The 16392-nt window shown below is 35.7% G+C and overlaps 1 protein-coding gene across 3 annotated transcripts in view; it reads right to left on the bottom strand.

Annotated features, from left to right (window-relative positions):
* The window catches only part of FGF14 (fibroblast growth factor 14), a 375532-nt gene that overhangs the window by 83698 nt on the left and 275442 nt on the right, over window positions 1-16392 (bottom strand). For 2 of the 3 annotated variants that reach the window (XM_033051432.2, XM_033051433.2), the window contains exon 2: window positions 4475-4585. The exons of the other annotated variant lie outside the window; for it this stretch is intronic. In XM_033051432.2, coding sequence (XP_032907323.1) covers window positions 4475-4585 — 111 coding nt within the window. The remainder of the gene's footprint in view (window positions 1-4474; window positions 4586-16392) is intronic. 3 annotated transcript variants of the gene reach the window in all.

The raw sequence follows: 16392 nt of genomic DNA on the forward strand, positions 1-16392 counted from the left end.
CGGCCCACAGGCAAAAATGACAACTCCATCAAAACATGTTTTAGATTGGCAATGACTGCAAGGAGTTTGGTGTAAGAGGTTTGTCCACCCATTTCTAATGGCACAAACACATTCTACCTGCCTGATCCAACAGAAGACATAATTAAACTTTCTTTTTAAGTATGACTGAACATTGACTTGTCAGATTAAGAGTATCCCAGTGGCAGAAACAGGCTTACCTAACTCCCAGAGGTGGTGTAAATAGATGAGTAAATGCCTGTATAATTCTTTGAAGAGAAACTTCTGTAAAAACCAGTGCAAGCATCAGGCTGTAGAGATTTCAGTGCAGTAATCCAAAATTAACATTCATTAACCCAAATTTAACAGCACCACAGGTGTTTTTTTCCTAATCTTGACGTGCTTTATTTCTATCTTATTATCTCCTTTACGTTACAAGGGTGCTGAGTATCTTCAAACTAAAGTTTGAGCGGCAGGTATTTTATAAAGATATTAATAAGTTATTACTTCCACATTCAATTTGAAAGATATAAATAGAACATTTGAAGCATGAATTAAAGGATGAAAATAAAGGAATGTTGAATGGTTGCAGGATTACTTGAAGGGCAACTCTACCATATCAAGCCCCACAAAGGAGGTAAAGCACCTTGCAGCATAGTAAAAGATGTGCACTGCACAGCCAAATCAAAGTTTCTTGGATAATGTTCACTTTTTCATATATCAGTTTATGAAATAAGACTACCAATGAGTAATGTTCTTTTAATTAGAGAACACTATAAACACATTATAATTTTATGAGGGGTAAAAATTGCAACATTTGAGTGTCCAATCAGGTCTGTCACCTATAAAGGAAAATATCATAATTTATGCTGCATTTTCTTCGGTGGTTGTTGGTTGAGATACACTTTAGGTGAATTACAACAAGCTATAGAGCTGAAAGATTCAGGGCTTCAATCTCAGAAATTAACAAATTAGAATTGTCTGTTTCTCAAATTAATTAATCTTCCTACTTAACCTACCCTTCATTCATGAGACAAAACTTTGAAGATAGATCAAAGCCCAAAAATGAGTTGGTTTAGGTGTGGAGGACAGGAGGAGAATATAATGCTTGTTATTATAAGCATATATTGAAATAGTTTCTATCTCTATGATTTCTGTGTAGTATCTTGTTTTTCCTAACCAATAATGATGACGCCAGCGAAGCAAGCTTCATTTGCACCTGTAAAATCCAGGAAAATTACAGTGTGACAGCTACACTGAGTAGGACCTAAGTAACCAAAGCTCCAGTTTTAACCACAGTCACTCCTGCCTTTGCTACAAGCAAGACACAAAAGCAAACCAGAAACTGAAGGGCATTAGAGAAATTAAATGGAAAAAAAGCCAGCTAAAACAAGATATCACTGAGATCAGGGCAAAAAAAAATAAATAAATACAGACTCTACACACAAGATTATTTGGCTAACAGCCTTGATTTGGTGAAGTGATTTAAGGAAACTCAGGACTATTAACCAATAGGTGCATTAATTGCCATTCTTTCATGAAATATCATTATCTTGGAAAAGTTATAAAAAGAAATTACAACAATGAACTGGAACCTATTGGTCTGTTTAGGCTGGGTTATAATATGATGGCCATCAACATGAGCAGACAAAAGCATTTCAGGGATGCAATTCAATAATTCAGGGATGCAATTACACATCATGTCTTCCTTCCTTTTTCCTTGCACACAGGAATACACTAAAAATCTTGTCACCTCTCTGTGCAGTCTTTAGCCTTTACTCAAACTGGGGCAATGAGCAGTTGATTAAAACCACTGATAAAACTGATTCTGACTTCAGAGCGAAGCAGATCTTAATCTTAGTTTGAGCTACCCCTCCATAACACTGTGACTCCAAAAGTGTGCAAACTTATGTTTACTGACATACATATAAAATGAGTACATAATAATATAGGTACTTGAGGGAATTCTAACTTCAAGTTTGTCTCTAACTGCTTGACACAGAATACATGGCAACAGCACAAAAAGTAGCAGTATGACTAAGCTTCAGTTTCCTTGCTGAAGACGAAAAAGAAACTGAATCTTTTTTCTCTCTCTCGCTCCCTCTGGCTTCTCTGACACCCAGTTACTCAGAGGGCTCTCTTCAGGGACAGTGAACAGTGCAGAAGACAGGTGGAAGGCTGGCAGAGATACACACCCTTTGGTAGTCTGTATTTACTTTTTTTTTATGAAACATACTCTGAATGGAAGTCGTCCTCACTAGCCAGGTAAGTATTCTATCTGTCCTATGGACAGCTGATGCAAGTCCATCCCTTTACCCGCTGGGCACATTAAGTGGGCAGCCTCCAAGCACCATGGTCAGAAGCAGGATTTTCTCCCTTGGGCAGCTGCCAGAAGTTATTCACTTGTAAGCCTCAGACAGAAATCATCTTGTTAAGGAGCTCAAAAAATATAACACCAGAAATTCTATCCATGAGAAAATTATTGTTTTAAAGTGAAAGCAAGAAGAAAAAACAACATGCTGCAATAAACAAGAGCAATAGGAAAAAAGAGTTCAACAGGAAATGAAAGGCAACAGAGTGGAAACGGGAAAAAACTAAGACTGGCAGCACAAAAGAAACAAACACACTCATACAATCATTAATATACCAAATAGGTAAATCTTTTCAGCACTTAATATAGTGTTAATACATGTATGCCAACAAAATTTCAGATGCAGAGTGAAGGCTGTCCTGGAAAACACATGAATTTTGCATTCTTCTATTCCCAGCTGTTTTTACTAAAAAATATTGGAAAACAGTTGTAGTTAGTCAAAAATTAATTTCGGAGTAAAACAAATTATTACTTCTACGTGGTATTTGGTCAAGTTTGGAGAAGTTCAATATTTCAGAATATTTATAATATACAATATTCATTCTGCATTTTGGAAAAAGAAGAATAAGTGAGATGGGCAGAGAACTGGAAAAACAGAAATAGACAGAAGAGAGGTGAGAAAGAGTGAATTTTAAAAAAAGGATGATTTGTGAAGCTGACAACATCAAAAAGAGAAAAGTAAGGCACTGTGGTCGAGTTTTGAAAAGAGACTTAGAGATCTAAGAGTTAAAATACCTCTCAAATACCAATAAAACATTACAAAATTGTTGCAGTCATACACACCTTCTCGCTGAAGCTGAAAATAAGAGAGATGAGCAGAGGGAGAGAGATACTCACTTACACCCTAAGACAGTTCTTAGACCTCATCTAGGCAGAGCTTCTATGAAAAGTGAGAATAAACTTGTCTTGTTTGAGGCCTGAGTATGCACTCCAGCACTGAAGTGAGCATGAGAGATGGATGGAGGGAAGAAAAGAAACAAGGATGGGAGTGGGATGGGGAGGGCATGGAAGGGAACAAAAATACTTGGAAAATAAGCAGAGAGATATACATAAAAATATATTAACCAATTTTTCTCGATTTATAAAACCTCCAAAACAAACAATAAAAGATGATCATGCTATCTGCTGATGAAAGGTGTTTAAATGACAGCTGTGCATCAATTAAAATAGGGACCTTACCAATGTAAGGCAGAAACCTCAAATACTTTAATTTCTGCATCTTAATTTCAACAATTTTAAGGAAACTAACAGGTTATTTATGGATGCATAATAAGAAGATAAATCTTGTGTATTAAAAGTGCTTAAAATAAAATTCAAGATGACACAGAAATGTTACTTAAATATGTCATGCTAATGCAAAGAAACAAAACACAAATCAACTGTTTCTAGAATAAGAATAGGTTTGCTTAATTACCATTTGCAGCTGAATTTATCAAACATATATATATATATGATTATTGAACCAAAATATGTTGCAGTATCATGAGAAAAGCATACCAAAGCAGCAACCCACACAGCCTTTCAAGGCCTCTTTTGTTAGGAATATTTTTTTAAAATGCCACTTTTGCCATCTCATCAGTGGCAGAAAATCTCTTAACATCATTGGAATTCTGGCTGGCGTAGGATTTTTGGCCCCAAAATTTTTAGTACCTTCAGCAAGGTAATTATGCATGGGTTTTATGAAGGTCTTTGACAGTTTAGCTCATTAATTCAGATTTTTCTGGAAAATTTGGTTTCCATGTCTTGCAATTTATTGGAAGACAAGAAATTTTTGTTAGATAAGGAGTTTTTATTTAAAAAATTATTTTCATATCATTTTGCCACCTTTATAAAATTACCAGAAGACATTCATTGGCCTAAATATCTCCCTCCTGAGGTCCATGAGCACTTACACCTTCCCCCTCAGAGGCAACACATTTAGGCCAATGTCCTGCACGAGCCATGCCGGTGGTGATCAGGCTTGGAAGGGACAGAGCCCTCCTCCCTGGGACAGAACACATTCAGAAACCCTCCAAAGGCAGGCATGAACACGGTGCCTGTGCACACACATTCGAGCGATGCGATCTGCGGGTGCCACCAACACATTCCCCTGGGGCAGTCACTTACTAGAATTACTGCTGTCATCCTTGGTTCCATCGAGACTTCCATCGGGGTGCATTTGCAAGTAGTAGCCTTGCCTGCAATATAACCTGGTCACTATACCCTTGAGCTGGGGATCTGAAAGACAAACATATTTTGTCACTAGCCTCAAAACTTTTTCCAAGAGTTATCCCTACTCCTCTCACTGTAGGAGGATGTTTGGTGAAGCAGCAATGCTGTCTTAAAAGTAAGTATACTACAACAGGATGTGTGCTGATAGAGATGGAGAAAAATCTCTCTGCAGAGTGTTGTTAGGTCAGTTCTGTGTCCTGTTCTCTGCCTCCAACATCCTTCATTATAATTAATACAGGTAAAACAGAGAAAAAAAGAACACCCAAAATACCCAGTCAAAAGCTTAAACCATATTAAGCCCTGAAAAAAATTTTAGACTTCAGCAACAAGTACAGTCCATTATAGAAACTAACAAAACATTTGAAAAACCCTACTGGTTTCACATATGTTAGCAACTTACTGTACTGCACACCAGTTTTAAGGAAACTGGGAGGAAAAGGTCTGTTTCCTTTCCTATCAAAAGTGGTAAACTTATCTGGTGTAATTTGTAACAATACCAGCAGAATATTTTAATCAAGTTAGAAGCAGATCCAACTCACCTGCCCTCTCCCACCCCCCATGAAATAAAACCCACACTCAGGGCAAGACATAACCTTTCTTCAGCAGAAAGGAAAAGCTGAAAATCTCTCAGTAAGCTAAAGCTACAGGAAATCCAGGTAGCTGGAACAATGAGGGTGTTCCATTTAATACTCTGCATTTATGAAAATTGCCAAGAATTGGGTAGGAGTGCCGAGTCTCAGACTTTTTGATTCACAGCACTGATGCTGCCTTACCAAATCACAAACTGAGCTGTCGCAAAACTGATTCAGAGAAAGAAGATGTCACATCTTTAAAAAATTCAACAGAATTACCTGTGTGTGGTATCAGCATTAATATTGTTAAACATTAACTATTAGGCCCTGTCCAGGCAGCCAGTACATAAATTTGTGAGAACATTGCCATTAAAATATCTATATCATATCATGCTTAGCTCTGCAATAATGAATTAAATTCATAAATACTTTGAAACAGATATACAATAAAATAAACATGTGAACTTCTAAGGACAACAGAAAGTATTTGCATGCGTGCCTGTGGGCAGAATACAAAATTTGTGTATAATTGCTCTCCCAATTAATCATGCTGAGTTACTAAGAGTATCCTAAGGGGACATGAAAACAAACAGTGATAAACAAAACTGTCTGTAAATAGTATGCACTGAAATTTCTATGGAGTCTTAGCTCTGTTACATTATCCTGCAAATGTTTTTATTGAAAATCCAAAGTACAAAGTCATACTAAACAATAAACCATCTAAATTAAAAATACAAGATAAACTGTAAATATAATAAACTGTTACTATAAATAGTAATACTGTAAGATTTCTGAGGCATAGAAATAAATAAAATGGACAATCGAAGATCATGTAAACCTATTACAACTTAAATTTTAACTTTTATTTTAACTGAATATTTTTCTTCCTCTAAATTTTTACAGTATCAAGAGTCTGTTTTTATACATGAATACTCAGAAACAAATATTTTTTAAAAATTTTAAACATGTTACACTGTAGTTCATTTGAATGTACTCTCTCCATCAACTTCATCAGGTGATTCAAAAGTATTCTCATTATTAAAAAATTAAAAGTGATTTTGATACAGGCACTATTCCTGTCAATGTATGCTTTCAACGTGTACTTCAAATTGATAATTTTAAACATACTCGCTCAATGCTCATTAAAAAGGCATCTTTAAGGATTAAATAAAAGTATAATAAAAATATTATTAAAACTAGATCTCTAAAAAACTTTTACAGGAAAAGTATCAGCATTTTGAAAAACACATTCCATACCCAAGGAATCATGAATAAATTGTTTTTTATCAACATTTTCTAGTGCAAAGAAGTTTCATAGGAAGGCAACATACAGTCAACTCACTGTCACCAGTTGTTTGCATCTACTGCTTCAAGGGAAAAATGTCAAACTTAAAAGTCACTTTCAAAGCTGTTCTTTATTCTCATTCTATTCATTCTTCTAAATGGGCACATTAAATATACTTTCTAATGATCATTCATCTGTTTTCATCAAAAGCATTATTTAAAATTAGCCCTACTCTACCAGCTATCCAAAATTATAGCTGAATGAAAGTGGAATGTCACATCAATCTTGATGCAAGTCATAATAAGCAATAGTCACAAAGACTACTCCATACAGCTTCAAGGTAAATATCTCCAAGATGAAGCAGACAATCCCGTCAGGCAAGAAGTTTATCTCCTCTCCTTGCAGAAAGGCAAATTATCCTTTCAGGTCCTTTTGAAGACACCTGAGCAGCAAGCAGAGAAATCTGCTAGTCCCTGCATTTCTGTAGCATTTTACTACCCTTTGTCTCTTAATAATATTATAGGAAGTCTTAGCTTCAGATGAATTACAAATGAATTTCTCAAATCATTGTTGACCACACTATGTTTTTTTTCTCTCTGCTGGACAGCAGAAGTGAGCAGCAATGCCCAGAAACAACAGCAGCAGACTGGTGGTCTGTCCACAGGTGTATTGGGTGTGCCACCTTTTTTTAAAATCTTACCTCAGTGACAAAGACAGATCAGAATTTATTCTTACCCTTTACCCCCCACACTTGCTTTTATCTTCCCACAGGTAAGAAAAACATAATGGCAAGAAAATACAGCAAAACAAACAAACAAACAAAAAACCAAAAAAACCCCCACAGAAACAGGATGAGAGCAGACAACTTCACCAAAGAGCTCCCAGCTCTCATGATTTTGTCATAGAAATTTTGCTAGTAGCTCTCTTTAAGTCCTAGCTGCCACAGCTGTGAATAAGATAATTCCCATTTAATTTTAAACACCTTGATTTCAGGGGAAATGAAACAAAAAAAGCAAACTTCACCATACATAAAAAATTGTGGAACAATTCAACATCTCAATGATTTTTATCAATTTTTTTTTTTTGCCTTGACTTCTGAGGTTGAACAGTTCAGCATGACATGTCAGCAATGCCCTACATTGGGAAAAATTATTCTGACTTGTCATTATTAGAGGTTGTCTCTTAAAATTCAAAGCTGTACTGGATAGACAAAGCAACAGCTCCTCGAGCCTCTCTTTCACAACAATCTGTGTGACAGCAGCCACTTGCAGCCCACTTTTCTTACCTTTTTTCCTTGTCAGTGGTGAGGGCAGGATGCATGATTGCAGTTAGCATGAAACTCTCTTAGTAGCTTTTCTGATGTCCTCAACAAAGGCAGAGTTTAATTAAGATGTCTTCTCCCTCAAATATTGGCCACAAAAATGGCTTTGACACTAACTCATGACAGGTTGAGTGCAGCCCTTGCTATAGCACAATTATGACACTTTATGTTTTGAATTGTGAATATTTTCTGTTCACAGAGAGAATGGTTTTCTCATGTACTTCCCCACACCAACACACTGCCAGGACAGACATATTTAGAAATTTTACAGATTTAAAATAAATTAGGGGGAAAAACTTATTAAATATGAATGTTAAATTGAATTTAAAATGGTAAAAGAACAGTAGTAAATATACTGACTGTATATTAAAAAAAAAAAAACCACAAAACAGTCCCTTAGCATCCACTGGAGTTTTAATTTTTAGTTTTTTTACCAGAGGAAGGCTTTTTTTTTTTTTTTACCATCATTATTTATTTCCTCCCTCTTCTGTGCAAAGGTACCAAATAAAGGTACTAACCAGTAAATGCTTAATGGGGACTAGTCTCACATCAACTCATATTCTTAGAGAGAATAAAACCGCACTATCCAGTCAGGTACCAATCTGTCACAAAATGAGTTACTCAGTGAGCCAAGCAAAATCCAGTATTTGGAGGTACATTCTGCTCAGATAGCAGAGCACTAAACTCATGATAACAGCTCCAGGTACATCAAGTTTTATTCATCCTTTATTCTTTGCACTTCCATCTGGCAGTTTTCACTTGGGGATACTTTAGTACTAGAAGACTACTCATATTGGTCCAGAAAAAAAAATAGAGCATTTTTTTTAAGATTTATGGTACTCTGATAGTCACCATGACTTGGCTGTCATGTCTTGCTTGCTGATGTTATGGTCAGCATTTGTTAGGAATATCGTCCCTCATGAATTAAACTTCATTGAAATATAATAAAACCCATTGTAGTTCGTATTTAGATTTTTTTAAAAAAAGTCAATCCCCAAAATCCTGCAACCACCAAATTCCTTTTGAACCCAAGAAGTAAAATACCCACCCAAAGTCCAGAGTGTCTCATCCACTCCAGACGCATCTCCCTATTATTTTCTAAGGCCTGGGATGTGCAAAAAGCTCCTTTTCCTGAGTTCACACAAAAGAGTACTCCAACAGTAGTGTGTGTAGGGTGTATTGGACAGGTACTCTCATCAACTCCCTTGCTGAAGGGTCTCTACTTTGTATAATCAAGACATCTCCAACCCCTCACTGACTTCTGCAAAGAAACTTATTGTTTCTTGATATTAATGTCTGGATACTTTTTAAAACTTTAAACATGTCGCTGTAGTGCTTAGGATTTTAGAAAATTTCCAGTAAGCAATTCAGCTTTGGAAGCAGGGAAAAACAGTCACATAAAAATTATATTTTCTTTTTGGATTCTCCATTCAGGTATTTCAGTTCCCACTGTAATGCTTTTCCCAGTTTTCAAAAATCATCTTCTCAAGTGTACTGCTTGTGTTCAATTGCAACAGTACTCAAACAGGTACAGTTGTTACAGATGATCACATTGCCTTTTGCCTTGTTTTTGCCAAGTCTTGCATTGTCATTCCAACACATAAAAGTACAGGGGTCTCTGAAATGTGTTAGAGAATTGTAACAGCAAGCTTCCTGAAGCAAGTACATTGCCAAAGGAGAATTCAAAATGCAGAACTTTGTACTTCATTTAAAAGTGATAAAATCCTAAATAGGCATCTAAAACCATCCTTCATTATTAAAGTCTTCAGCTGATCCAGTGGTACAGGTCTTGCATTCAAAAGCTTTATACACTTCTAAGCTCATTAGACTGTCCTATCACCTGGTGTCTCAATGTTTCCAAGTTTCTGATTGTGTATTTACTTTCATTATTAAAAGGAAATGATAGAACTTGAACATTTTATATGCTAGTTCTTTCATTTTAATAATTTTTTTCAATATCTCAAAATATGCGTCAAAAAACTAAACTTCAATTAAAAACTTGAGAGAAAAGTATTTTTGAAAGAAAGTTTTGCTCTATTCAGGGCAGAAGGGAAAAGCACATAATGTGAACTCAGAAAAGCAATAGCTTCCATTATTCCCTGTTCCCATAAGTAATAATAGTGCTTGTTCTGAAATGAGGTGGCTTTCTCTTTGCTCACTTATTTTTCCGTTCTCATGATGATTACAGGGCACTCAACTTTTGTGTTTATTTTTAACTCTACTTTTTGTCCGTTTGTATCTCACATCACAAGCTCATCTCCTGCAGAACCCCGCTTTCAGAGCGCAGTTAAGAGACAGAGAGTCCTCCCACATTCCTGCGCTGTCATTGTCACTTCCACGTTTATGAAATTTCCCAGTAAACTATGAAGGTAGGTTGGGATTCTGCAAAATGGGTGCTTTTCTTGAAAGCCCCCTTTGTGCTGGCATCCTCTCCTTTGTGCTGCAAGTGTTTTTATGTTAACTGCAAATTGTTCTCCCTGCCATTTGTGGGCACTGACATTTTGTCTTTGGGTCTCACAGTGCATTTCAAACTACATGAGACTTGTTTCTTGCTATATGGCTTTACTTGGACAAATTTGATCATCAGTAGAATTACAGGAACTTGGGTGCTAGCTGAGATAATTTATATCTGTTCAAATTTACTAGGTGATTGGATTTTACAGACTCGTCTACAGGATAACAATTAACAACCCCCTTTACCAGACGTTATTTCTGGAGACTATTTGTTGGAAAAGGAAGAAGCTTAGGTTGTTCAGAAAACACTTTGTTCCAAAAATCATCATTTTACATGAGCATGGTAGTTTAATTTTAGTAAATTCTTTCAATAATTTGCATTTCTCTTCCTGCTGGACTATACTTAATAAATCGATGGTTCTGATCCTCCAATAAGTGGATTTCTTGGGACATTCCTGCCTAAACACTGCCTTCCACTTTTTACCCATGTTTCTTCTTCTACACTAAAATTCCAAGATCTCCAATTTCTTAATATCTAAATGATACCTTAGTTTATGTTATACACAGGAATAATTAGAAGAAGCTGGTCTCTACTTCCAAGCTTGCTTAGATAGCACCAGTCACAGTTTAATATATCTAAATAAAAAGCATCATCTTCCACTAATGAAAAAGCCCCATTCTTGCAACTATATTCACTTTCTCAATTTACTTTTAAACACTAAAATTCTACTGTTTAAATTCCATGCTAAAGAAAACTTGGTATTAGTTTTTATTTGTTCTTTTCATATTATATAACCCAAAAAATACTCAATAAGTCTTATTGAATCTTATTAACTTAGATAAAATAACATTATAGTATTCTGTTTTGGAGCTGCTCTTGTATCTGACCATCTTCATTCTACCTGCCATATTCTTCATTCTAAATTTAAACAGCAAAATGTTGACATTATACAAAATACTGCTTAATATTTCTCTTGAAATGAAAAAAGTGTCAAGAAATAGATCCCAGAATTAAGTAATTTCTGTGTCTTCAATTTGCAATAATCCCTACTTTATCTTCCCATGAAAATCCTTTGTCAAACATTAAATGTAATTTCGCACACACTCAAAAAATACCAAAGCACAACATGACAGTTTCTATTACCATTTAACCCATGTACAAAATTTGACTAATGTGCTGTCCTTGGAATCAGTAAATAAATGGGATTTAAGAATGAGATTTCTCTGAAGATGTCACTGAATGGTGAAAGCACAAAAGGATGGGCATAGATGACCTTTACATAAGTAAACATATTTTACATAGCACCTAAATCACCAAAGAATGAAATTGATACTCCCCTACCTAAATAACTTCTAAAAATAGAAGTCCATGTTTAAACATTGCATTTATTTTCACAAGCTCGACTACTTATCTCCTTGTATGCTGTGAATGATTCATTGCAACTAACCAGTGAAATACCTGAAGTCAGTTTCTATCTTTCACTAAATGACAGAACTGAATTTCAAAGTGCCCAAACAGTCTATTTTAAAAGTATTCAAAGCCATCAGGGTAATTGTTAATGGAGAGAGAGGATAACAAAATAATTTTAATGCTAAGTATTGAATTCCACACCACATTCCATTTTCTATTGTTATATTTAGGAAGCTTCCAAGTGGCAGGTGTCTATAACTTATTATTAACTTCATTTAATTCTTGACGGAACACACAAAAGTCCACAAAATGAAGTATATTCCTTCTGCTTAGATATGCAAAACCATCACATCTGAAATACGTTTGTCAAGAATATAGAGTATTATATTTAGCTTTATTTTCTTGCCAATGGCACAAAATATTGAAACAAGCCATTCACATTGTATTCAAGAAATGTTAGTTTACTGGTTAGTCTAAAAATTGGAGAAAAACAGAAGCTCCACTGCCAATGAACTGGGACAAAGTAGATTTTTTTCCCTGGTTAGGAAGTGATAATTAGAAATTGCAAATATAGAATCAGACTCATGTAGTTTGGAAAGAACTTTAAGATGTTAAGTCCAACTGTTAACCCAGCACTGCCAATGAACACCACCACATTCACACATCTTTTAAATACTTTCAGGGATGGTGACTCCACCACTTCCTGGGGCAGCCTGTTTCCATGCTTTCACCCTTCCAGTGATGAAATTTTTTTTTCTAATATTGAACCTAAACCTTGCCTGGCACAACCCAAGGCAATTTCCTTTCATCCTGCCCTTGTTACCTGGGATAACAGGCTGACCCCCAACTAGCTACAGACTCCTTTCAGGTGACTGTAGAGAGTGATAAGGTCCCCTCCTTTTCTCCAGTCTAAAATCCTGCTCCCTCAGCCACTCCCTATAAGATCTTTTCTCATGACATGTGTCAGAGGCAAATTGCCGAGCAAAGATTCAATTTTCTTCAATAGCTGAACAATTTAAAAGCTTCCCTGATTTCAGGTGCAGCAGATTTCAAATACATCCAAATGCAGCAGTCTCATTTTTTACTGCCGCCACAGATGCATTATAAGGCTGCAAAAATCAGAAGTTGTCATTTCAACATGATAGTTTGTTGAGTTCAGTAGACCGAGTTGAGATTTGTGCAGGTTTAAATATATAAATCAGAATGCCAAAAAAACAGGAATTATTCTTTTTTCATCAGTACTTACCATTTAGTTCACAATTGTAAATTTCTGATTAACAAAAAAGCATTAAATAGTAACCAAAGATAAATAAACCTGATTCAAATTCTTTAAAATTAAAGATACAGATGTTGTTAAAGCAATTAAATTTCAATTTAGTGTTCACAAATGTACAAAAAAAGAGGATTTCTTCTCTATATCAGACAAAAATCTTCACTGAAAAATTTGGATCAATAAACTGACAACTTTTATAACAGTAGAAAAGTCAGAATTTCATTTCGTAGAACACTACATGTTTTTAGAAATTGCTATTTAATCCTTATGCTTAAAGATAAAGCTTCGTTGTCAAACCATGTCATTCACCAACAATGTCTGAACAGATTTGTTTACAAACACAGAATTTGTTTACAAAGAAATCACAGCAAAATGAGATCTGTTAAACACAAACTGCATTTCAGGCCTCTCCATGAAGAAGTAATATTACTGGAGATACAGGAATCAAAAAAAATAGTGATCGAGAAATGGATAACCCCATTAAGAAATAAATATATTTCTGTATTTGTTATTAGTTAAGAACATTTTTTCTCCATAAAGCAAGATTACAGAGTTCCCATCAGACAAGCAGAAGTTTGTGCTGTTAGTAGGAATACAATGCCTTATTTACTTAGAAAAACATTTGTCTACGAAAGCACAAATGCACTGGCATTAATTCCTATAGAACAGATAGAAAAGAATTTTTGATATAATTTTGATAGTGTCATTAACATTTTTTAACATTTTAAATAGAATTACATTCCTCTTTCACAAATGCTGTTCTCACTTATAAAGTCCCAAACCACTAACAGCAACAGAAGCGAAAATGAGGTATCATTTAAAAAAAAAAAAATTGAGGGTGTTCTGCTTTTTTCATTTATTTATTAAGAAATTATATACCCAAGTAATGTCATGAGTTACCAGAAGCAGATTAGTAAGAACTATTTGAACTAGAAAATAGCAAGACATACTAAAGATGAAGTTCTTCCTTTTTTGCAGTGTAACAAAGTGTTACCTGGGAATGGTCTTTAACCAGGGAAGAAATAGCAGATTATTCCCTATGTTTTATTCTACTATATGCACAAGCACTTGCTTGTTTTCTTTGTGAAAATGCAGTGAGATGAATGGACAGAAAGAGAAGCATGGCTGTTTTGGTTTCCTGAGATAATTTTTTTCCCAAATTCTCCCTGTGAAAAAGAGAAAAGTTCATTCAGCCTGCAGATTGCAAGGCTTTGTAATCTGTGGTATTAAACAAAATTCAGAAATCTTAAGAGTAGCAGCTTGAAAAACTGATTTTCAAACAGAGACAAGAAAATAATCCCCTGCACTTGAAGAACACAGTCTGAATCTCTTCAAATTCCAAATAAGATTGATTTCTTCTATCATCAGTGTTACAAAACCATGCCTCTTCACTGAAGATACTCTGCTTATTTTTTGAGTTTGAGGTTAACTTGGGCCACCTTCAAGGCTTTTTTTGTCTTCTCCTCATCTCTGCTATCCAAGAAAACTTGGAATACACAGGAAGAAAACTATTATGAAGTTACATGACCCCAGGATCTGTGCTTTAAGGAAATCAGGAGAATTTGACACTAATGATACAGGACAATCACAGGAAACTCTGACAGGCAGTCACTCAACTCAAACCTCTTTGAGAGACTTCAGCACAAACAACTTCACTTTTCTGGAACGTCTTCTTTTTCAAGACTAAATCTAGCAAGGAAAAAAAAAATAAGGCACAGCTAAAACTGGGAAATTCTCTTTACCAAATGCTCCTAGAGGGGGGAAGAAAAATAAAACCAAACAAGATCAAACTATCGATTCCATTTAGATTACCCTGACTGCTTTAGAAACACTATCTAGTCCAGATATTTAGCTACTAACCAGAAAATCAGAACTATACTCATGGCATCTATAAGAAAATGTGCAGAATCAGTTCAGATCAACTTGATTATTCACTAATAAGGAGTAAATCTTCCAGTTCTGAATCTTTTAATAATACAGCGGTGACACACTCAGCAGAGACTGCCCAGGCACTCACTGCCACCTACAGAAAATGAAAGTATTCTATAACATATCACAAGATTGAAAACACCCGCTACGTTTTGGAAGAGCTCAAAGTTGTTTCATGTTTTGACGATGCCCTAGAACACATAAAAAACACTGATAGGTCTTTCAATCTCTAAACCTAAACCTTATTGCAACACGGACCACAACATATAGCTTTTAATTATATAACTTGAAAATGAAATAAAAAAATAAGAGCCTTATAAGGAATCTCCCCTCCTATCTAGTGAAATTTTGCAGTGATTTAGTGATCTGGTTTTTTCACATACTGCTTTGCCTCCAGTGCAGCTCTCTCATCATGGAGAACTGGCTGTGCCTCTACCATGCATACTTTCTTAACCTGTTCAGATTGCAAGCCTTCCATCCTCTGTTTCTCACATCCTGTCTCTCACTCCCTACCCACTGTGCTCTCAATTCCTTTATTGTTTCCCAGTTGTATTCTCATTCAAGTATTGTTTTCCAGCTGTGCATGCCCAACAATAGTGACTATTCAAGAGGACATAATAAGATAACCCTCTACCCTGCTACCCAATCACATCTTAACTTTAATCATAAAATAGATTTGTAAAACTTAAATAAAGCAAATTTGCCTTCAGTCACACATGTCCTTCTTTACAAATTTACAGAAAACAAATTCCCTTCAGGCTGTGAACTTAACAGAAGACACAAACTCCACCTTGTAGTTACTAGGAAATTCAGTGCAGTCTATAATTTCAGGTTGTATCACAAAGAACCAAATCCACCAGCAACTTCATCAACCATCCAGCCATCAAGCGCATTTTGCAGAGTACCGAGTCAGACTGAAGAACCACAGCAGTTTCAAATGTTTTCGCTCAAGATGTGTAATACAAAACTGACACAAAATCCCAAACCAAAACATATTCCTCAAGGCTGCTGAGCCACAGCTCTTACATAACTATGGTTTCTCCCTTCACTGTCTGCTTAGCTGAAAGAGTTAACAGTATCATCACTCCTTGTCAAATCTAGCATCACCCCTTAATTTCTAACAGGCATCCAAGTATGTGTGAACAGACTAAAGGAGGCAAATTCCAGACCTCCTATTTTGGGGTCTCTCAAAGTAGCAGGTGACATTCCTCTAACCACGTATGGACGTCTCTCCCGAGCTAGTGATCTCTAACTCTTTCAAGATGGAGTAGTGAAAAACACGTAGCTCATTCTGAAGGACAGGCCAAAAATGCACTGAATTAACTACACCTGAGAGCTTACTTATGCACCCAAAACATCCATCAGGTGCCCTTCAGCACACTGCTGAGACACTAATGATCTCTACACTTTGGACAAGTCTTTCCTCCCCAACTCCAGCCCCTTCAGATTATTCTGGTAGGACTAGAATTATGGCCAGCTCCAGACAGCTGCTCATTCACTCCTATGTCTTGTTAGGAAACCTACCAATACTACAAACATGAAACCATATGGCCACAACTAATTTTAAA

This window comes from Catharus ustulatus, chromosome 2 (assembly GCF_009819885.2).
Source record: "Catharus ustulatus isolate bCatUst1 chromosome 2, bCatUst1.pri.v2, whole genome shotgun sequence".
Classification (NCBI taxonomy): domain Eukaryota; kingdom Metazoa; phylum Chordata; class Aves; order Passeriformes; family Turdidae; genus Catharus; species Catharus ustulatus.